Raw genomic sequence first — 24,468 nt, forward strand, 5'->3', positions numbered from 1 at the left:
AGTGGTGTCCAAAAAATGAGGTGGGCTTCATAGATAATTGGCAAAGCTTCTGGGGAAAACCTGGTCTTGTTAGGAGAGACGGCATCCATCCCACTTTGGATGGAGCAGCTCTCATTTCTAGAAATCTGGCCAATTTTCTTAAATCCTCCAAACCGTGACTATCCAGGGTTGGGACCAGGAAGCAGAGTTGTAGTCTTACACCTCTCTGCAGCTTCTCTCCCCCTGCCATCCCCTCATTACCCCATCCCCGTAGAGACGGTGCCTGCTCCCAGACCACCAATAACCAGCAAAAATCTATTTAAGCATAAAAATTCAAAAAGAAAAAATAATATAGCACCTTCAACTGCACCAGAGACTAAAACAGTTAAATGTGGTCTATTAAACATTAGGTCTCTCTCTTCTAAGTCCCTGTTAGTAAATGATATAATAATTGATCAACATATTGATTTATTCTGCCTTACAGAAACCTGGTTACAGCAGGATGAATATCAATCAATCAATCAATCAATTTTTTTTTTATATAGCGCCAAATCACAACAAACAGTTGCCCCAAGGCGCTTTATATTGTAAGGCAAGGCCATACAATAATGATGTAAAACCCCAACGGTCAAAACGACCCCCTGTGAGCAAGCACTTGGCTACAGTGGGAAGGAAAAACTCCCTTTTAACAGGAAGAAACCTCCAGCAGAACCAGGCTCAGGGAGGGGCAGTCTTCTGCTGGGACTGGTTGGGGCTGAGGGAGAGAACCAGGAAAAAGACATGCTGTGGAGGGGAGCAGAGATCGATCACTAATGATTAAATGCAGAGTGGTGCATACAGAGCAAAAAGAGAAAGAAACAGTGCATCATGGGAACCCCCCAGCAGTCTACGTCTATAGCAGCATAACTAAGGGATGGTTCAGGGTCACCTGATCCAGCCCTAACTATAAGCTTTAGCAAAAAGGAAAGTTTTAAGCCTAATCTTAAAAGTAGAGAGGGTGTCTGTCTCCCTGATCTGAATTGGGAGCTGGTTCCACAGGAGAGGAGCCTGAAAGCTGAAGGCTCTGCCTCCCATTCTACTCTTACAAACCCTAGGAACTACAAGTAAGCCTGCAGTCTGAGAGCGAAGCGCTCTATTGGGGTGATATGGTACTATGAGGTCCCTAAGATAAGATGGGACCTGATTATTCAAAACCTTATAAGTAAGAAGAAGAATTTTAAATTCTATTCTAGAATTAACAGGAAGCCAATGAAGAGAGGCCAATATGGGTGAGATATGCTCTCTCCTTCTAGTCCCCGTCAGCACTCTAGCTGCAGCATTTTGAATTAACTGAAGGCTTTTTAGGGAACTTTTAGGACAACCTGATAATAATGAATTACAATAGTCCAGCCTAGAGGAAATAAATGCATGAATTAGTTTTTCAGCATCACTCTGAGACAAGACCTTTCTGATTTTAGAGATATTGCGTAAATGCAAAAAAGCAGTCCTACATATTTGTTTAATATGCGCTTTGAATGACATATCCTGATCAAAAATGACTCCAAGATTTCTCACAGTATTACTAGAGGTCAGGGTAATGCCATCCAGAGTAAGGATCTGGTTAGACACCATGTTTCTAAGATTTGTGGGGCCAAGAACAATAACTTCAGTTTTATCTGAGTTTAAAAGCAGGAAATTAGAGGTCATCCATGTCTTTATGTCTGTAAGACAATCCTGCAGTTTAGCAGGATTATTCATTTGAAAGCTTGACTCTTAGTCTTGTCCATCCAAATTGGAAGTCCCAAAAACCAGTTTTATTTGTTATTATCTATCGTCCTCCTGGTCGTTACTGTGAGTTTCTCTGTGAATTTTCAGACCTTTTGTCTGACTTAGTGCTTAGCTCAGATAAGATAATTATAGTGGGCGATTTTAACATCCACACAGATGCTGAGAATGACAGCCTCAACACTGCATTTAATCTATTGTTAGACTCAATTGGCTTTGCTCAAAATGTAAATGAGTCCACCCACCACTTTAATCATATCTTAGATCTTGTTCTGACTTATGGTATGGAAATTGAAGACTTAACAGTATTCCCTGAAAACTCCCTTCTGTCTGATCATTTCTTAATAACATTTACATTTACTCTGATGGACTACCCTGCAGTAGGGAATAAGTTTCATTACACTAGAAGTCTTTCAGAAAGCGCTGTAACTAGGTTTAAGGATATGATTCCTTCTTTATGTTCTCTAATGCCATATACCAACACAGTGCAGAGTAGCTACCAAAACTCTGTAAGTGAGATAGAGTATCTCGTCAATAGTTTTACATCCTCATTGAAGACAACTTTGGATGCTGTAGCTCCTCTGAAAAAAAGAGCCTTAAATCAGAAGTGTCTGACTCCGTGGTATAACTCACAAACTCGCAGCTTAAAGCAGATAACCCATAAGTTGGAGAGGAAATGGCGTCTCACTAATTTAGAAGATCTTCACTTAGCCTGGAAAAAGAGTCTGTTGCTCTATAAAAAAGCCCTCCGTAAAGCTAGGACATCTTACTACTCATCACTAATTGAAGAAAATAAGAACAACCCCAGGTTTCTTTTCAGCACTGTAGCCAGGCTGACAAAGAGTCAGAGCTCTATTGAGCTGAATATTCCTTTAACTTTAACTAGTAATGACTTCATGACTTTCTTTGCTAATAAAATTTTAACTATTAGAGAAAAAATTACTCATAACCATCCCAAAGACATATCGTTATCTTTGGCTGCTTTCAGTGATGCCGGTATTTGGTAAGACTCTTTCTCTCCGATTGTTCTGTCTGAGTTATTTTCATTAGTTACTTCATCCAAACCATCAACATGTCTATTAGACCCCATTCCTACCAGGTGGCTCAAGGAAGCCCTACCATTAATTAATGCTTCGATCTTAAATATGATCAATCTATCTTTATTAGTTGGCTATGTACCACAGGCTTTTAAGGTGGCAGTAATTAAACCATTACTTAAAAAGCCATCACTTGACCCAGCTATCTTAGCTAATTATAGGCCAATCTCCAACCTTCCTTTTCTCTCAAAAATTCTTGAAAGGGTAGTTGTAAAACAGCTAACTGATCATCTGCAGAGGAATGGTCTATTTGAAGAGTTTCAGTCAGGTTTTAGAATTCATCATAGTACAGAAACAGCATTAGTGAAGGTTACAAATGATCTTCTTATGGCCTCAGACAGTGGACTCATCTCTGTGCTTGTTCTGTTAGACCTCAGTGCTGCTTTTGATACTGTTGACCATAAAATTACAGAGATTAGAACATGCCATAGGTATTAAAGGCACTGCGCTGTGGTGGTTTGAATCATATTTGTCTAATAGATTACAATTTGTTCATGTAAATGGGGAATCTTCTTCACAGACTAAGGTTAATTATGGAGTTCCACAAGGTTCTGTGCTAGGACCAATTTTATTCACTTTATACATGCTTCCCTTAGGCAGTATTATTAGACGGTATTGCTTAAATTTTCATTGTTACGCAGATGATACCTAGCTTTATCTATCCATGAAGCCAGAGGACACACACCAATTAGCTAAACTGCAGGATTGTCTTACAGACATAAAGACATGGATGACCTCTAATTTCCTGCTTTTAAACTCAGATAAAACTGAAGTTATTGTACTTGGCCCCACAAATCTTAATCTGTAATTCATTATTATCAGGTTGTCCTAAAAGTTCCCTGAAAAACCTTCAGTTAATTCAAAATGCTGCAGCTAGAGTACTGACAGGGACTAGAAGGAGAGAGCATATCTCACCCATATTGGCCTCTCTTCATTGGCTTCCTGTTAATTCTAGAATAGAATTTAAAATTCTTCTTCTTACTATAAGGTTTTGAATAATCAGGTCCCATCTTATCTTAGGGACCTCATAGTACCATATCACCCCAATAGAGCGCTTTGCTCTCAGACTGCAGGCTTACTTGTAGTTCCTAGGGTTTGTAAGAGTAGAATGGGAGGCAGAGCCTTCAGCTTTCAGGCTCCTCTCCTGTGGAACCAGCTCCCAATTCAGATCAGGGAGACAGACACCCTCTCTACTTTTAAGATTAGGCTTAAAACTTTCCTTTTTGCTAAAGCTTATAGTTAGGACTGGATCAGGTGACCCTGAACCAGCCCTTAGTTATGCTGCTATAGACTTAGACTGCTGGGGGGTTCCCATGATGCACTGAGTGTTTCTTTCTCTTTTTGCTCTGTTTTTCTGTAATTATTGTATGGCCTTGCCTTACAATATAAAGCGCCTTGGGGCAACTGTTTGTTGTGATTTGGCGCTATATAAATAAAATTGATTTGATTTGATCATGGCCCAAGCAGAGGGTCCCCCCTTTAAGTCTGCTGGAGGTTTCTTCCTCAAATCATCAGAGGGAGTTTTTTCTTACCAGTGTCACCTGTGTTCTTGCTCTGGAGGTTAGTAAGGTTAGACCTTACTTGTGTGAAGCACCTTGAGGCAACTTTGTTGTGATTTGGTGCTAAATAAATGAAATAAATTAAATTGAAATTGAACTGTAACCCACTGAACCCGGGTTCATGTCACTTGTAATCTGCTTCAGACAGTCATATAGAGTTTGTTTGTTTAAGAGGTGTGTTTTCAGGTTCTCAGTAAAACCTGCAGCATCAGTTTAAGACAGTTTTATAGTTTCAGGATGCTGATGATGCGAGCAGCAGCAGCTTCCTGTGGATCAGCAGCGCCGCCTCAGAACGCCGTGACATCAGTAAGAAGTGTGCGGACTAATCCCCATCACAGTGGCGACCCCTGCTGTTGACTAATAGAAGTGTAGCTTGTGCACTCCTGCATGCTAACATTTTAAAAATGACCCAACGCCATGCCCACGTTCATGCTAGCAGACAGACCTACATCCTATCAGCACGTGTACATCATTTTGATTTTTCCATTGTACTACGAGTCCAACACGGTAACAGAGCATGCTAACACTAGATCAGCACACTAAGACGGCCATGTTACATTAACATTAGCATGCTAGCATGATCATGCAGGTAAACACTCATTCAATTGACCACGTGCACATTTAGAAAATTAGCATATGAACATTTATGTATTATTATAATATGGACTCTGAGACATTAGCGTTGAGGTGTTAGCGTGTATTAGCATCTCACCCCCAGACCCCACTGCTGGGACCCCCCTGAGCCGTGACACTTCATCAGTCTGGGGGGATCAAAGGTCCTGACCTCTGACACGTCCAGACACAGCAGACCTGCCAGGACCAGCTGACCATCGTCATCATACGTCCAGTGCTACACAGAGGGCAAAGGTCACACTTCAAATGGTGCAACATTCTATCACAGGAGCAAACTTTACCGTTGAGACCAGAAACGTGTGAATGGTCTGACCTCTGACCTTCAAGACAAACTCTGGAACTCAAGCAGACACAAAACAAAACAAAAAAAACATAAACATCAGGCCTGTGAAATGAAAATTGTGAAATCCGATGAAAATTTGAAGGGGGTCTGGGGGGGTGCAGCCCCCCTTGAGCCGGGGTTTAGGGCCCGTGGGACCTCAGAAACCAAATTAATTTGGTATCAAATTATACATTTTCACCATCTCCTGGAAGAAAAAGTCTCAAAAGAAGTGCATATTTAAACGACCCTGTATTCACCCTTTCATTTGAACCGTCAGTGATCATGTTGAAGTAACAGAATATGACGTGGAAGTAGGACCTGGAATGATTTTTCATTTTAATTGTAAACCAAATTATGCATTAACTCAGAACAATTAATCTTCATGGAATTCATGAAGACTGAAAAGACTGTTAGAGTATTTCAGAAGCCACAGCTAAAGCTTGGAGAATATTTTAAAAATCAGGCTCAAATATCAATAACACACCTTATAGTAAAAAAGTCACATATTCTTGTGTAAATTCCTGTAAATACATTCACAGTCTTTTTTTTTCAATGAAAGAAAGTCTGTATTAATAAAAAAGTCACATAATCTTCTCTGAAATTCTCTTTGAACAGCACAATGTTTACTTTCCAGGGAGAGAAAAATTCTTACTGTGTTTCCTGACGGCACAAGATGCTGTGAGCGTTTCCCGTTTGTCTTTTTCACACCGTCTTTCTCGCCATCTTCTGTCTGTCCGACGTCGTGGCGTCACACAGACATGCTGCAAAATTCTTCTTGATGGCTGTAAAAGTGTGCGATGTCCACATGCTACGTTTAGCTTAAGAACAGCGTCTCACTGTGTCGCCGTAGCAACCAGTCAGTCTCAGCTTACGACAAATGTCGTAAAAGCCATGCTTTGACTGGGATTTTTCCAAGGCTCAGAGGACACTGATTTGTATCTGTAACACACAGGTCAGTGTCCACGGACTTAGAAAACTTGCACGGTGTCGTAAAAAAAAAAAAAAAAAGGAAATGCTTTGCGATAGGCATTTTAAAAACTCAGTGATGATCACAGTTACAGAGTACAACACTAACACCCACCATGATGAAATCCGCCGGTCTGCGGAGTTTTCACAGGCCTGAAACATGCACGTGTCACATGACCAGTGGGGGTCAGCTCACCTGTTCAGGGTCTCCGGGGTCACACGGTCGCAGCACCACTGACCCGCCCTTCTGACTCGCCCGTCCCTGAGCCACCAGGCAGTGTCCTGTTGCTAGGTTACGCAGCTGAAAGACAGGACAGGTGCAGGACGTTTAATCTGCTGCAGAATGATGTGGAAAAAGATGCAGAGATCAGAGGTCAATTACCCGCCCTCTCTGAAGCACTTTGGGCCGCTTCAGGCCCTTGTTGAAGAAGACGGGCTGCTGGTGCTGCTTGTTGCCATTGACGACAGTCTGCATCTCGGGATAAACTGTGTCCAAGTACCAACGAAACGACCGACACTGCAGCCGCTTCCTCAACGCCACACGGTCGCTGATGTCACCGTAGCCCCGCCCGCGCAGCTCCGGCCTCAGAGACAGATACTGCTCCTTGATCACAGACAGGAAGTGAAGTCAGCGAGAAGCAGAGGGGGCCACTGCTTTGCGGTTCGAAGCTCGCGGGTACCTTATACTCATCCATCCACACATGCGCCAGCCGCAGGGAATTATGGGCCATTGTGTCCTGCCCCCCCGGAGAGCCATAGGGCCGCCTCTTCCTGAAGATGTGTCCAACTCTGGAGCACGGGACAATGAGGAGCTGACCGCCGCACATCCAGATCTGACCATTTAAAAAACACACAATGTTCAACACAAACTACCACCAGGAGGCAGCGTGGTCCATCAGACTGCTCACTGAGGCGAGCGAGGACACAGATGTGAACATGTCCTGATGCAAAAGAACGCAGCATCTTCACTGCGGGGCACATTCAACGTTTTGGGGACCAATCAAAAAAAAAAAACACCTAATTAAAATATATTAACCTAATGCTTCAGTAGATTGAGAGTTCACCTTTTGGCTCAGCTCCTTTTTCATCACAACAGTACGGTAGAGTGAATGCAACACCACCCCTGCTGCACCGATTCTCCGGCCAATCTCACGCCCCACTGTCCCCTTACTCATGAACAAGACCCGGAGGTACTTGGAACTCCTTCACTTGGGGCAAGACCGTATTAGCTACTCGGACTAGGTAATCCATCAGTTTCCTGCTGAGAACCATGGCCTCAGATTTAGAGGTGCTGATCCTCATCCCAGCCGCTTCACACTCGGCTGCAAACCGATCCAGTGAGTGTTGGAGGTAACAGGCCGATGAAGCCAACAGGGCCACATCATCTGCAAAAAGCAGTCATGAGACCCTGAGCCCACCAAACTGGAAACCCTCCTCCCCCCGACTACGTCTCGATATCCTGTCCATGAATATCACAAACAGGGTGGTGACAAGGCCCAGCCCTGAAGGAGGCCAACCTCCACCGGAAATGAGTCCAATTTACTGTCGAGCACCCGAACACAGCTCAGGCTTTGCGAGTACAGAGACTGCATGGCCCTGAAAAGGGAACCCCCTCACTGCATACTCCCACAGCACCTCCCACAGTATCTCCTGGGGTACCCGATCACATGCCTTCTCAAAGTCCACAAAACACATGTAGACTGGGTGGGCATACTCCCAGGCACCCTCCAGGACCCTTGTGAGAGTAAAGTGCTGGTAGGTTGTTCCACGACTAGGACAGAACCCGCATTGTTCCGCTTCAATCAGAGGTTCAACTATCGGCCGAGCCCTCCTTTCCAGTACCCTGGAGTAGACTTTACCAGGGAGGCTTAGTAGTGTGATGCCCATCATTGGCACGCACTCTCTGGTCCCCCTTTTTAAATATGGGGACCACCACCCCAGTTTGCCACTCCTTAGGCACTGTCCCAGACCTCAACGCAATGTTGAAGAGACATCTCATCCAAGAAAATCCCTCCACACCCAGAGCCTTCAGCATTTCTGGACGAATTTCATGAACCCCTGGGACCTTGCCACTGCGGAGTTGTTTGACTACCTCAGCGACTTCCACCAGGGAAATTGATGAAAATCCTCCATCAGCTTCAAGCTCTGCCCCTACTATAGAGGGTGCTCCGGTCTGATGCAGGAGTTCCTCAAAGTGTTCCTTCCAGCGCTGGATTACATTCTCAGTTGAGCTCAACAGAGTCCCATCTTTACTGTAGACAACTTGGGTGGTTCCCCCCGAGGTGCCTCATGGCTCGCTAGAAGCACCTTGGTGCTGACTGAAAGTCCTTCTCCATGGTTACTCCGAACTCCTCCCACACCTGCTGCTTTGCCTCCCCCACAGCAGAGGCTGCTGCCCTTCAGGCCTGTCGGTACCTTGCAACTGCCTTTGGAGTCCTCTGAGATATCATATCCCGGAAGGACTCCTTCTTCAGTCGGATGGCTTCACTGATCACCGATGTCCACCATGGTGTTCGAGGGTTGCCACCCCTTGAGGCACCTAAGACCTTCAGGCCACAGCTCCCTGCTGCAGCTTCAGCAATGGAAGCTTTGAACATTGCCCATTTTGGTTCAATGCCCCCAACCTCCACAGGGATGCTAGAGAAGCTCTGCCGGAGGTGTGAGTTGAAGATCTGTCAGACAGTGGGCTCCTCCAGACGTTCCCAGTTCACCCGCACTATCTGTTTGGGCTTACCAGGTCTGTCCAAAGTCCTCCCCCACCCTCTGGTCCAACTCACCGCCAGATTGTGATCAGTTGACAGCTCTGCTCCTCTCTTCATCTGAGGGTCCATTTCAAAATGAGCAAATATTTGCACAAAAACAATAAAGTTTATCAGTTTGAACATTAAATATCTTGTCTTTGTGGTGTATTCAATTGAATATAGGTTGAAGAGGATTTGAAAATCATTGTATTCTGTTTTTATTTACATTTTACACAACGTCCCAACTTCAATGGAATTGGGGTTGTATGTATGTACGTGTGTATGTGACACGGTTTGTGTTTGGGCTGAACTGCCACAGTAATTAATCAATCGACACCAATCTTGGTATGGTGACTGGGGGATCCAAGGGGGAGGTCGCTGGGCAATTAGGTTGAAAGCACACGTGCGCAAACACACACACTTATATTGGCTTTGAAGAATTACGTCAAAACTACACGGATTCTCACGAAATTTTCAACACTGATACATATTACGCCAGGGAAGACTCCAATAAATTTTGGAGGTGATCTGGATCCTCACCCGGATCCGGATTCTGGATAAAGGTTCACTTTATATCGGCTTTGAAGGATTACATCAACACGACTTCACGGACTCTCACCAAATTTTCACCACAGATAGATATTAGGGCATGGAAAACTCAATTTCAATTTACAAAAGCGCCAAATCATGACAACGTCACCCCAAGGCGCTTCACACAAAACAGTTCAAAATTTTTTTAATTGAATTAAAAACAAGTTTAAAAACACAATTAAAAAAGCTAAATTTTAAAAGAATTAAAAAGAATAAAATACAACACACTGTATTGATTACCCATAGCACTGATAGAAAAAATGTGTCTTTAATCTTGACTTGAAGGACTCCACAGGATCAGACTGTCTTATCGACACTGGGAGATCATTCCACGATACAAAAAGGCCCTTTGACCCAGACTTTTGGTTTTACCTTTGGAACACAAAGCAGTCCTGCATCACGAGAGCGCAAGGCCCAAGACAGTACATAGGGTTTAAACAGATCAACTAAATAGGTCGGTGCCAATCCATGAACAACTTTATAGGCTAACAACAGAACCTTAAAATCTGATCTCACAGAGACAGGTAGCCAATGAAGGGATGCCAGAACAGGTGTGATGTGGTCAAACTTTCTGTTCCATGTCAAAAGTCTGGCAGCAGCATTCTGAACTAACCTGAGACCCCTGATACTGGACTGCAGCAACCCTGAAAATAGAACATTACAATAATCCAATCTGGACGAAACAAAAGCATGAATCAGGGTCTCGGCATCAGCCATTATTTTGCAAATGAAAAAAGGCACCTTGCATAACATCCCTAGCATGAAGACCAAAGGACAACGCAGGGTAAAAATCATCCCAAGTTTCCTCACCCTCTCCGTATGATGCACGGCACATGAAACTAAACCAAGCATTAGCTGGACAAATTGATGCCGATATCTTGCTGGACCAAGAACCATAATTTCAGTCTTATTAGAATTTAGAAGTAGAAAGTTACCAGACATCCAACTTCTCACTGATACAAGGCAATCTTCCAAAGATTTTATGTGAATGAGATTACAGGGTGTTCAAATACTTATTTTTGTCATGTCCCGGCCGTTTCCAGGCTTCAGCCCATATGGCCCTTCTTTATTTAGTTCTGTTCCTTTGGCATCAGCCTCGTTTTGTTAATTACCTTTTTCTTCATGTGGGGTTTTTTTTCCATGTTCTGATTTTTGCTTAGTCACTTTCTTCCTTTGTTACTTTTCACCTCAGTTATGTCTTAGTCTTGTTTTGTTATTGCCTCTTTCTTCACGTTTATTCAATGTTCTCATATTGCTTTGTCACTTTCTTTCTTTGTTACTTTACAGCTATGTTTTAGTTCCATTCTAGTTTATCCACAGTCTGTTTTTATGTTTCAGCATTTAGTGTTTGTTTGCTTATGTTACTGTTCTCTCTTCTGTTAAGTATTTGGGTATTTCTGGTTTTGGTTTTCAGTTTTGTTTTCTTGTAGTTCTTCTGTCTGTTCTTAGTAGGTTTATTGTATTATTTCCCATGATTCACTTATCACGTTCTTGTATGCTTTTCAGTTGTGTTCAAGTTAGGGTGGTGTTCATGGTTTTCTTTGTACTATCTCTTATTGTCATGTTTGTATCTGATCACCTTTCTCTTGCTCCTGCTTGTCAGTCTCTCAGTGTTTCCACAGTCTTTTCCGGATCACTGCACTCTGTTCCGCACCTGCACTTTGTCCTCTCAGTCAGCCACGCCCCTTCATCTGTCATTCTCTTGCCCATTTGTCACCGCCCTTCTGCATCATTGGCCTCTTAGCTGTCACCTGACCACGCCCCCCTTTCCAGGCCTTTCCTCTTCCACGTGCACCTCATTTCCTGATTAACACCTGTCCCTATTTAACCTGAGTCTGTTCACTTCTTCCCCGCTCGTTCGTTGACTCCCTCACGTACCAGCCTCTTGTTTCGTTCCTGTTTTGCCAAGCTTTGTTTTTGAACTCTGATTTGTGTTCTGGATCCTGTTTTTTTGCCTCTGCTCTGACGTACCTGTTTGCTCGTGTTTAGACCTTGCTTGTTCTTTGGACCACGTCTTTTGCTTAATCCTTGTCAAGTATTTTTGCTCCGTGGACTGCCTTGCTGTTAACGATCCCTAGCCTGAATAAACCACCCTTTAAGTATATTTCCTTTTGTCGAGCCTGCATTTGTGTCCTGCCCTCGTCCAGTCCTGACAATTTTCCTCACTGTATATATATTAAACTTGACTACATTTTATCTATTGAAGATTGCCGATATTCCAGCTTTAATATCATTAAACTATCCAGATTAATTTGGTTTATAAATCAAAAAACATAAGTCAAACCTTTTCTTTTGAGGACTTCAGCCTTACGGCTGGCCCGTTGTATGCTGTAAAGGGTAATGGCTTTTTTTTTGTGGCAGCCTGGCCTGCTGGAGTAGAGTTGAGCTCAGCTCCCCTTCACTGCCTCACTGCTGCAAAATATGTAGCAGACTGGAGCCAACAAGGTTTCTAAATGTTTTTCACCCTTACTATGTACAAAAATGTTAGCGGTGAAAACGTTATCGGAACTACATTTATCAGAAGCTAATTGGTCCGCTGATGGTTTCTGAAGCGCTTAGCGCTTCGCTCTCAGACTGCGGGCTTACTTGTAGTTCCTAGGGTTTGTAAGAGTAGAATGGGAGGCAGAGCCTTCAGCTTTCAGGCTCCTCTCCTGTGGAACCAGCTCCCAGTTCAGATCAGGGAGACAGACACCCTCTCTACTTTTAAGATTAGGCTTAAAACTTTCCTTTTCGCTAAGGCTTATAGTTAGGGCTGGATCGGGTGACCCTGGACCATCCCTTAGTTATGCTGCTTTAGACGTAGATTGTGGGGGGGTTCCCATGATGCACTGTTTCTTTCTCTTTTTGCTCCGTATGCATCACTCTGCATTTAATCATTAGTGATCGATCTCTTTTTCCTGGTTTTTTCCCTCAGCCCCAACCAGTCTCAGCAGAAGACTGCCCCTCCCTGAGCCTGGTTCTGCTGGAGGTTTCTTCCTGTTAAAAGGGAGTTTTTCCTTCCCACTGTTGCCAAGTGCTTGCTCATAGGGGGTCGTTTTGACCGTTGGGGTTTTTTATAATTATTGTATGGCCTTGCCTTACAATATGGAGCGCCTTGGGGCAACTGTTTGTTGTGATTTGGCGCTATATAAGAAAAAAGTTGATTGATTGATTGATTGAACTTAGCCGAAAAGCTAATCCACTAACAAAAAAGTTAGCTCCAATAATTAGGGGTTAGCAGATCTGTGCCCACCACTGGTGCTGGGATATGTTTAACCTAATATATTAAATTTTCTTCTCAAAGTAATCCAAGAAATCTTGTGCTGTAAAAGGACAATGAACTACAGGTGGTTGTTCATGTGTAAGTGTTGCCATCGTGTCAAACAAGAACTTTGAGTTATGCTTGTTTTTATTGATCTTATCAGAGTAATAGGTCCACTTTGTAGCCACTAAAGCATGCTTATAGTCTAAGACAGCATCACGCCATGCAAGGTGGAATACTTCTAATTTTGAACTGTGTGAGCTCGAGCCTTCTGTCAAACCAAGGTGACCATGCTTTGGGAAGGTGTGGTTTTAGTGAAGGTGGTGCAATCACATCAAATGTAGTTTTAAGCACTGAATTCAAACCATCCACAAGACTGTCTACTGATTGGGCATCCCCTAAGCTTGAGGCTAAGATATTAGGCAATATAGCTTGAAGTTCAAGGTCTCTAATCACCTGCTCTGTGGCCTGCTGTAAATTCCTGATGTTAACCCCGCCCGTAGAGCTCCATCTATGCTCACATACAGGATGGTGGCACCCTCCCCGGCAGGGTGGAGGCCGTCCGGCAACAGCAAATCACACCCTCCCCAAAACAAAGGCCAATTATCAAAAAACCTCAAGCTGTGCTGTCCACAAAACTGTGGCAGCCAGCTGCAAAAACAGCCTGCTAAATGCCTCATCACCACCCCGAGAGGGGAGGGGACCAGAGACCTCCAACTGATTCCGACACATCTTTCCAGCAAGATCACAACTAATCTCTGTGTTTATTTTTGTGACCTCTGAGTGCTTCATTCTGACATCATCAGCACCGACATGAATAACTATATGACTGTATCTCATGTCGTGTTCCTTGCCGTCTTAATGTATCTGTGTGTTGTTTAATGTGTCTGTTGTGTGTCTTGAGGTCTCGGCCACCTGGGAGGCACTGATTAGACTTCCTGTTAGGGGAGCTATAAAAGGAGGGAGTGTCTCTCTCTCTCTCTCTCTCTCTCTCGACAAAACTGTGTTGTTTGATCGTTGGTGCCCTGCGCAAAATGTTAAAAATTTGGATCAGCTGTGAGAGCTAATTTTGATGGAAGAGTTCAGGAACTGTGTACCACAGAGGACTGCAACTTATATTAGTGAGCAAAAGGCTGTGAATGTTTCAGATGCTGCTGTGTTGACGGATGAGTACGTATTGACTCGTAGTTTTTTTTTTCACAAAATATGACTTCAAACTTGAGTCTTAGTTCCAGTGGGCTAAGAGAGGGGCACTCGGAGGGCTCTGGTCAGTCCAGTTGGGTGAAACAGGGGGATGTAAAGAACTCTGTTTGGCGTGATAGTGATCAGGTGTGTCATTACTGTCACAGATGCGGGCACATTAAAGCAGATTGTGCTCTGCTAAAGTCAAGAACGTCTCTTAAGCCCAAAGGAGTAGGTTTAGCTGCACCGGTGCGTAACGCTGTGAAACTCAAGGTGGAGAACATGAGCTCTGAACGTGTGACTCGTACTTTCCTTTCTTTTGTGAGGGGTTTGTCTCATTGGTGGGAGATTTTAAAAAGGTGCATATCAAAATTTTGCGTGACACAGGGGCGTTTGACTCGTTATCCAAGCTGATGTGTTGCTGCTGTCTGTGGAGTCAGAGACAGGCACGCGGGTTCCAGATTGAGGGATGGGTCTTAACGTGTTCTCTATGATGCTGCATAAAGTGTCACTTGATTGTAACTGTTCAGTGGGGAAGCAGTTTTGGCTGGTCGTCCTGCACTGCCAGTGGAAGGTGTTTCTGTCATCCTGGGCAATGGTTTTGCTGGTGCGCGTTTGTGGAAGGACGTTGCTGGGTCAGTTGTACAGAAGGAGGTGGAGTCAGTTCCTTGTTTGCTTCCTCAGATTGATGAGTGCGGTAAACAGTTCCCTCAGGTGTTCACTGCGTGTGCAGTTACTCGGGCTATGGCACGGAATGAGGTTAAGAAGGGGAAATGTGGAAAAAAATGTTCATGTACCTCTGTCAGATTTTCCTGTGTCTTTGTCTCACAGTGAGCTGGTGGCGGAGCAACATGCTGACGTGTCTTTAAAAGGCCTTTTGGATCAGGTGCACCCAGGGAGTGACAGTGAAGCTGGTACTTTGGACAGTGCTCTTGTACAGGGGCGTCTTAAGAACTCAGACGTTTTGTCAAACTTGGATGTGTTGCTTGCTCGGTGTCAGGCTGAACAAGTATGTGATTTGATCAATCATTTTCCGTGCTTGTTTTTGGATATACCGGGGCGCACACATCTTACTGAGCATGATACTGATGTGGAGGATGCTGGGCCGATTAAGCAGCACTTTTACACAATCAGTTTGGATAAACGCAAGCATCTGGATGCGGAGGTAAATTACATGTTGGAGAATGGCATTGTGGAGCCAAGCGCGTCGAGTTAGGCGTCTCCATGTATTTTGGCTCCTAAGTCAGATAATACCTCGCGTGTTTGTTCTGATTTTCGTAAGCTTAATGTGGTTACAAAACCAGATTGTTTTCCTTTGCTGAGAATGGAAGATTGCATGGACCAGGTGGGTTCTGCCAAGTTTGTGAATAAATTTGATCTCTTGAAGGGCTACGGGCAAGTGCCATTGTCTAAGCGTGCTAGTGAGGTGTCTGCGTTTATTACTCCGTCAGGCTTGTTTTCCTACACAGTGATGCCGTTTGGACTTAGAAATGTGCCGGCTACATGCCAACAGTTGATGAATGCTGTTGTGGGCGACATGTCTGGTTGTGCAGAGCATTTGGAGTGCATGGAGGAGCTTTTCACTCGTCTGGCGGGGGTGAGGCTGACTGTCAATCTTGCAAAATGTGAGTTTGTAAGGGCGACTGTTACCTATTTGGGTCGTGTAGTTGGTCTGGGGGAAGTTCGCCCTGTTGCAGCTAACTTCATGCAGTGGAGGAATTTCCAGTTCCCAGTACTAAAACAGAACTTATGCGTTTTCTTGGACTGGTCGGTTATTATCATTGTTTCTGTAAGAACTTTTCCTCAGTGGTTGCGCCGTTAACCAACTTGTTGTGCAAAGATGCTAAATTTGTCTGGTCTTCTCCTTGTCAGCAGGCATTGGAGAGTGTGAAGAAGCTCCTCTGTGCAGATCCAGTGTTGGCTGCCCCACGTTTAAACAAACCATTTCAATTGTAATTATAACTGGCTGGAGTGGTCCTGATGCAGTTGGATAGTTCAGGTGTGGATAGACCTGTTAGCTATTTTTCAAAGAAATTTAATAAACATCAGCTAAATTACTCAACTGTGGAAAAAGAGACACTTGCGTTAAATTTGGCCTTGAAGCATTTTGAGGTGTATTTGAGTGGTGGGGCCAAAATTACTGTATACCGTATACTGATCATAATCCACTCACGTTTTTGGCCTCGGTTAAAGTGCCTAACTTGCATTTGGTTCCTTGGTCCTTGTACCTTCAGGCATATAATCTGGACATAAAATATATTAAGAGAAAAGAAAATCTGGTAGCGGATGCCTTGTCATGCGCCCTGGTTTAAGTGCCACATTTCACAGGGTCCTGGTAGAACCTGTGTTTTATGGGGGGCGTGTCTGCCGTCTTATGGGTCTTTCACATTGAACGCGTCAGCGCAACGCGTCAAAACTTCCCAACACGTCGTGACATCAGAAGCTTCGCTTCGGAAGAGGCAAGGGGGGCGGAGATTGCTACATCACACTCTGGCTGTTTCCACAACCTGAAAAAAGTTCAGCGATCGCCATCTTGAATCTGTGTCGCCTGAACCACAAAAAACCTTTAAAAAACAGCAGTAGAACGATTCTCCATCACCCTGCTGGAAGAAGCTTTTTTTCAGCTACTTTTGGGAGTGACGCTGACCGAGGGAGGACTGACGACTTGGTGGGATATCGATCGAACTGTGACAGCGGGCCGACCCGCACGGAGAAGCCGGCCTTCAGGCATCATCACTGTGCAGACCGAGGCAGGCAGCCGGGGTGATGGAACAAACCCACTCAGTCCGAAATCTCCCACTTTTTGGATATATGTGAAGTCCCAGTTTGACCAACGGAGTTTAGTTCTGCAGCTTTATAGAGGTGAGAATAATATTAAAATAAGACATGACGTTTACTGAACTGCTGTGAAGGTTTATTGATCGGCTAATGTTAGCTTATATGATCTGAGTGAACACTTTAATTTTAATTTAAACAGTTCAGTTTTTTTTTTTTAAACCAAATTTTTTTTTACACCTTTTTTCAGAGACCATAAAAGCTCAAATTTAAATAACTGTTTTTTTCAGGCGTTTTTTCTGTAGTTTTTTTCCATATATATATATATATATATATATATATATATATATATATATATATATATATATATATATATATATATATTTTTTTTTTTTTAAGGGTGTAATGGTACATGTACTTGTATTGAACCGTTTCGGTACGGTACAGGATGTTCAGTTCGGTACAGGGCTTTTCATAGTTGAGTTCTCGTTGTGTTTACATTCAGTATTGCCAACTTAGTGACTTTCTTGCTAAATCTGACGACTTTGTAAACCCTCTTGACGACTTATTTTTTCAAAAGCGACTAGTGACAAATCTAACTACTTTTCCTGGCATTACCGGAGACTTTTCTGATGTTTTGTGACTGAAAGTGAGTCTCTGTTGTCACTGAGCGGCAGCGGGTCTCCTCCGCCGCCACTGCAGCAGCCTGTAAAGCGCTGAGCAGAGGGATATCTACAATCCTCCTCACTCGGACACCATACTGACCTGGTTTGTTGCGCTGTGATTAAACAGTCCCCAGACTTTGAGAAGCACCGACCTTGAGAAGTTATTTTATTTTAATAAGTGATGGCCAATTTTAATGGCACAATAAATAAACAAACCAAGAATCAAGTTTATTTGTGGTTCTAAATATTTTTAAGGTGGTTTTACTCACTTTTTTGCCTCTCCCACAATGTTTTTGTTTTTAACAGAAAGAAACAGAAAATAAAATAAATTGTACAAAAGTAAAGGGATTCTTTAACATTAATTCTCTTTTTTAAAAATCCCTTATAGAGTGTGACAGTTTTGGACAAGTTAATTTTTCTGGCAAAAATATGAAGGTGAATAAAAAATTGAACAGGGCTTCATGCTGGAAATGTTGTGCTGCTCTTTACTTGTGGAAAGGTTTTGTTTAACCCCTTAACGCTTGAATTTATATAGCTGTATATAAAAAAATGTTTTGTGTGTGTTTTTGCCTTTAAGTAGATGGTAAATAATGTTGAGATTATTAATTTCACTTTTGCACAAAAACTAAATCGGAATTTTGGTATTTTGGTAATGACTGTTATAATGTTATGTTGCAAATTTGCGACAACAGGCATACTGGGTTAAAGCTGTTTACTAGGAATTTATTTTTTATAATATTTCATACATTTGTCGTTTGTTTGAGAACATTTTATTTAACTTATTACCAGGCAGCACTTTGCAATTATTTTATTTTGCTGTTTGTATAATGTTAAAATAAATTGTTGGTTTAAAAAACAAGTAAATTTAGGTTTTGCATTTTGTTCCCATACTGGACCGAAAATGAACCGAACCATGACCTCAGAACCAAGATAAGTACCGAACCGTGACTTGTGTATTGTTACACCCCTAATATATCTATATATATGTGTGTGTGTGTGTGCGCAATGACAATAAAGGATCTATTCTATTCTAATCATCAGAGTCCACCACTGCTGAACACTTTGAAACTGTACTCCAATTCAACCCTGTGAATCATCTCTAGATAATTAGGTTGTTCAGTCTGATCATCAACAGATTAGTCTTCTTGATCAACATCTTTTGTGTTGGCACACACACCACAATGTTCTCCACATGCAGGACAACAGTCAAGATCTGCCTTGCGACTGGAGCACCTCACTGTTGAGCAGCCAGTCTGGCACGAGTATCTGATGACGTCCAGGAAAGGCTTTGGTGCAATGTCTGTCTGTCATTACTGGAATTAGTTTTGGCCCAGACGCTGTCCGGCCCCAGTCAGCGGGCGGTCGATCAACTCCTTTCCATGCCTGCACTTGATGGTAAACTCTGAAGCTGTGGTAACAGGCTGCAGCTGATGTTGGGGGCACTGAGTGAGGCTGAACGCTGGGTGTACTGGAGCCTACTTTCTGACAGTGGTTTTGTAGCTGTAATTGGCCCAACGTGTCTCTGTTTTGGTTTCCACTGTACAGACTGACCAGTAGTAATGTCTTCAGGTGGAGGCAGTCTGTAACTGAACGTCTGTGCCTGGAGATTAAGTTGCTTTAAAGCAACACCTTTGCCGGTGCCAAACACTCTCGAGGTCGTGTCACATCTGAACAAGGTTTGGGCAAAAAGGATATTCTCACAGAATCTACTTTGGGAGCTTTATGTTCCAGCATCTTGGTAACTTGTGTGGACCTGTGTTGGCTTCAGGCCTGAAATAAATTTCATAGAACGGGTCAATCGGTGCATGATGTCAAAGGAGGATCAGCAGGTCAGTATCATCAACAACAAGGACTCTACAGGAGTTTGATATTGTTTGAACATTAAGCACGTCGGCACCACCGCTGGCATGCTTTGTTTGGCAACCGCCCTCTTCCAGGATTCTGCTCAGCAGGTGACTAACAGACGGCTGGGTCTTTGTGTTTGAAAGCAATGCAGGGTGATTCCACATGAGAAGGTAAAACAACTTTCATAACTGTTGATGTTGTGAAATGCACTTGTGTCATTGGTCCCTGGTTTCTCCTCAAGTGGCTGTTTTCCTTTGTTGATGGTCCAATTCTGGACCCATCAAAAACAACAACAGGATTTCCATAGTGTTTTTTTTAACATAATCGGCATATCTGTGGCACATGCTGTCATATGTGAACCTCCATCAATAACAGAAAAGCTTGGCCTGTCTTCTCACAGCATCCATTAAAACTGGCTCATTGGCAGCTTTCATGACATATTTCATGTCAAAGCAGCAGTGCAGCTTCAACATTCATACTGAAACACTCCTACCTGCTGTGACAAGTCTTTTGAAAAACAGCTGTGGATCAATATTTATGACATCACTTATCTTGACTACATTATTTGAGGTCATTGTTACAATCTGACTTTTTGTCTTGAAGGAATGATCCAGAACACATTTTCCCACCACTGAATTGTAGTTCCACCTGAATGGCATCATCAGCTGTTCCTCTGTCCTCGGCTGTTCCTCCCGTGGTGAGGTCGTGCGATGTGGATCCATCACTGAATGGATGGATGGAGGTCCCTTTCCATTCTTCTGGTGTGGTTCACTTATTAATCCTACGTGGTGGTGTGGATCTCCAAGCAGGCAGGACGTGACATCAGACACTCAGGACGTTGAACCTCTGACATATCTCTCCCTCTTGTCAATCCTCCTGTAGTCTTCATTGACTTCATCAGGGACAATCCAGCCCACTAACTACTGCTTAGAAGCATCACAGGGTGTCCTTGTAGAAAATCAGTATGCACCTCTGGGTGCTGTACCTGGAGTTTAATCATGTCCTGAAGGCACAAATACACTTATTTCGTGTACAGGTTGGGTCCACGAGCTGCCCAATAAGGCAGCATGTCTTGCAAATGAAGTTTCCAATGGCCAGTTCTGTCTGGACTACTGACCACTGGACATTAACTACCATCTGCAATGTGGTCATCAGAACTCTGGCATTAATACTGAATTCACGAGTACCAAACAAACTCCATTACAGGCTCAAGATGACAAAAACACTTATATATCACAGCTTTAGGAGCACTCCACAACCTCATTTAGAACTTATTACATGTCAAATTATGGTTGGGCGTGGTCATTTGGCAGCCATATTGGCACATTTTTATATGTTGTTCAGGAAACCTCTGCAAAACGCATTGTGAAGAAAAATATTCTGTTGCAATTTGTAGTGGGTTCTGGCTCATATACTGACTGGACTACAGTGTGGGCGGAGCCTTTTGACCTCCGCTCAGCGGGACACCTCAGAGATACGTGACTGAATGACGACGTGTCTCAGCTGTCCACTTTGACCCAAATCACCAAGAAGACATTTTAAAATCAACAGAGTGTCTCAGAAGGTCTCAGATCTGGACCAGTTTGTCAAAAACATCTCAGACTCACAACATCTAACATGAGAAAAACATCCGAGTCTGAAGTCTGTTTCTGAGGAAATGAGTCCCTGATCCAAGTTATTTGACATCATTCACATGTTGTACACATGCTAGTACACACGTTAGCAGATGGCCAGGGTGCCAGACCGCCTGCGCACACATGCTAGCAGAAGGCTAGGACTTTTGCTCTCACCCTGAAAGAGATTTCGAGGTTCTCTCCACCCCAGATGTCCATGCCTGCGTCGTATTGTCCAAGCTCATTAAAATAGTTCCTGTTCATAGCAAACAGGCCTCCTGCCATCGTGGGAGACCTGAGAGAAAGAAGAGAGTCTGATTCAAGAACCATTACTACAAAACAAGTTCAGACCCAAGGAGACAAGACAACAGATGAATAAGGAAATAACAGAGATTCATGTCTTAATTTCATAGAGATTTGGTTTATTCACTTAGTATAATTGTTTCTCCTGAAATTTAAATACAGAATTTAAAATATGTTGAGAAACGAATCAGAGAGGAACAGAGGGTCATTCCATTCCAAATCAACCAGATTTTAAAACGTGTTGTTCCCTTACCAGAGAAATGGAATTTCCCCAAATTTTAATGATGCAGCTTTAATACTTTAGAAAATTTTTGCTTATTTAGAAAAATGTGGTTTTTGGCCAGCTTTGGAAAGCTATTTGTCCTGGAGTGTTGAAGCTACACAGTCGTGGGTAAAAACACACAGGAAGGGGCAAAACTGGCTTCAAAACAGTGGTAGCTGGCTGCAGGTTTGATCCAACAAAAAACTGACAAAATTTTTTTTTTTTTTTCTTTTCAAAACAACATCTCACTTTGGGTGTGCACTGTGACAAAATGGATGAATGCAAAAACTTCTCTTACCTGGTACACACTTTCACGGTCAAACTGCAACATTAGTATGTTTCAGTTTTATAGTTCAATGAAAATTGTGGTTGTGCGGCAAAAGACAAATTACTCAATTTCTGTTTTTCACAAAAATACCCTACAACCGAACACAAAAATCACCAGGTGTCCAATTGATAAAAAAAATCTGAGGCGACACTGTTGTGAACCGACACGATATAAAATGAATAAATTGAATTGAATTATTCACCCATTCTGTAATAATCTGAAAAAACTGCATTTTCAGCAGTTTTGAAAGCCTGATGGATCAAACGTGAAGCCAGCTACCACTGTTTTGAAGCCAGATATGATCTTTTCCAGGACTGCAAGTTTCAGGAGTGGAGCTTCAACACTCCAGGACAAATAGCTTTCCAAAGTTGGCCAAAAACCACATTTTTTAAACAAAAAATGCTGTGATTTTGAAATGGCTGTATTTTCTAAAGCTACATCATTAAAATTTGGAGAAATTCCATTTCTCTGGTCAGGGAACACCAGTGAATTTTTTTCTTTGTTTTTTTTTGAGGGGGTCATATGGGGACCATTGGTTGGTCGACTTGGCACAGAATGACCCCAGATTCTGTACCAGAATATTTAATAAAACATCCTAAGTTATGAAAAAAGGCCTTGAAATAGTGAAACAAAAATACACTAAAAAAAATGGACAAGTCTTTGGACAAGTCTTTGGTTTTTGTGAGTCTGTCCTTCAGCTTCATGGTGGAACAGAGAAGAAAAGGAAGACGGGAAATTTCTGCTAGTTTCCTTGAAGGAACATGAGCGCCTCAAGCTGAGATCCTGGAAGCCCCGAGCTGTTCCACCATGAAGCTGGACAACTGATGATGTCACAGACAAAAGACACACTCGAACTGAGTGTGTCTTTTGTCTGTGACATCATCAGTTTCTCCAGTCACAGCCACAGAAGCCTGAAGCTCCTCCTGAGCTGTCACAGGCATCTTGGTGGATTTTATTTTCTTAAATATTCATAGATTAGTAAAGATGGTATTAATTCTGTCCTTAAAATTCAGGGTGACTCGAGTCCAGAACGTCCTCAGTCTGGTGCCAACCCACCTGATTGGTCCAATGGCTCCCTCAGGCCCGCTGAGCTCAGACGGCGGGACGGGGTCCCACTTGAAGTGCAGCCCCCAGTTGAAGCCGCCCCGGACGATGGGAGAGGGCGAGTAGGAGAGCGTGTCAGCAGAGATGATGTCGATGACGGGACAGACCACGGTGTGCCGGTCCTTCTGGATCAGCACCAGCAGAGGCTGCAGCCACGCCTGGTTCACCTCACAGTGACTGTCCAGGAAGACCAGCACCTCACCTGCACCACATACAGAGACAGTCAGTCCAGGTCCAGGCCCCATCTGAAGCTGCACAGGATTCATGGAGATACTTTGTGGGTCCAGTAAATTTCTGTCATCCACAAGACCAGCTGCATATTCAGGTCTCTGGGTTCTGATGGATCCAGGAGAGGAGCAGTGAACCTCCTATTCTGGCTCAGGCAGAATCTTGCCGTAAAAAATAAAATGAAAGCTGCTGCTGCTAAACACAGGGTGCTGGTGGCCACTAGAGGCCACTGTTGGTTATATAATCACCAGAGAAGAATTTAAATTCAGTGGACAACCAAACATGTCTTCATGCTGCAGTCAAACATCTTGGTATCCCTCAGATCTCATTGTTGCATGCTGGAAACAGCATAAAGTCCACTGATACATTTGAAGCTCGATGAATTAAATGTGACTGAACTCAATGAAAGACGCAGAACATGAAGGTAAATCATTTTGAAGACTCCACGGAGGACTTACCGGTAGCATAGGAGGCTCCTATCATACGTCCTCGTATGAGTCCTTCCCTCTTCTGGTTCCTCACTAGTTGAACTTTGACCTGCAGCTCGTCCCTGACGTAGCGATCCAAGTCCTCCTTCAGCTCTTCTGCAGGAGACAACATCCAGCATCAGCAAGAATCCTCAGGTTTCAATCATCAACAAGTCAACGGGCACCGGTGGAGTCGGTCAACTGAAGGGACGAGTAAACTGTCAGGTCTGACAGGCTGGATGGACAGGATGAGACGGGCGTTTGATTTGTGGGGACAACAATTTATATTTATTTTCAGAGCGCCAAATCAAACACGGGCTGCAATTGGCTGGTAGAACATTTAAAATTTGTAACTTCACCGAGGTCGCTGTGATCGTCCACCAGGATGATCTCATGCAGCAGAGCGGGTGGAGTCCGGTCCAACACGCTGTGCACCGTCCTCAGCAGGGCGGAGAACGCCTCGTTAAAGAAACAGATCACTACGCTGGCAGAAGGTAGAGCCAGAGGATACACCTGATCTCTACACCTGAAAGACAGACAGAGAGACAAACAGAGAGAGAGAGTGATCATGAGTTCATAGGTCTTGTCACGTTAAAAGACATTGTAAAACTTCAGCACCACTTATTCACACGTTTATATAAACACACATATGTGTATAAAGCAAGAAACGTGTGTGTGTGTGTGTGTGTGTGTGTTGGTCCTGTCATGGCAGCAGTGGCCATTTTTGCTCCTCTTAAACCCTGACTCTAAAAGCTGGTGATGTGGTGAAGTCCTGGTCTGGGACTTGTATGACGGCTCTGGAC

The 24,468-nt window shown here is 43.4% G+C and overlaps 1 protein-coding gene across 1 annotated transcript in view; it reads right to left on the reverse strand.

The window, feature by feature from the left end:
- The window catches only part of galnt11 (UDP-N-acetyl-alpha-D-galactosamine:polypeptide N-acetylgalactosaminyltransferase 11 (GalNAc-T11)), a gene marked incomplete at its 5' end in the record, with an annotated part of 61,715 nt that extends 37,524 nt beyond the window's left edge, over positions 1-24,191 (reverse strand). The window contains 8 exons of the mRNA XM_034165324.1: positions 5,112-5,249; positions 6,517-6,621; positions 6,703-6,924; positions 7,001-7,153; positions 21,151-21,268; positions 22,923-23,172; positions 23,657-23,782; positions 24,025-24,191. Coding sequence (XP_034021215.1) covers positions 5,112-5,249; positions 6,517-6,621; positions 6,703-6,924; positions 7,001-7,153; positions 21,151-21,268; positions 22,923-23,172; positions 23,657-23,782; positions 24,025-24,191 — 1,279 coding nt within the window. The remainder of the gene's footprint in view (positions 1-5,111; positions 5,250-6,516; positions 6,622-6,702; positions 6,925-7,000; positions 7,154-21,150; positions 21,269-22,922; positions 23,173-23,656; positions 23,783-24,024) is intronic.
- Between the last annotated feature and the right edge of the window lie 277 nt (positions 24,192-24,468).

Source organism: Thalassophryne amazonica, unplaced genomic scaffold (genome assembly GCF_902500255.1).
Source record: "Thalassophryne amazonica unplaced genomic scaffold, fThaAma1.1, whole genome shotgun sequence".
NCBI lineage: Eukaryota > Metazoa > Chordata > Actinopteri > Batrachoidiformes > Batrachoididae > Thalassophryne > Thalassophryne amazonica.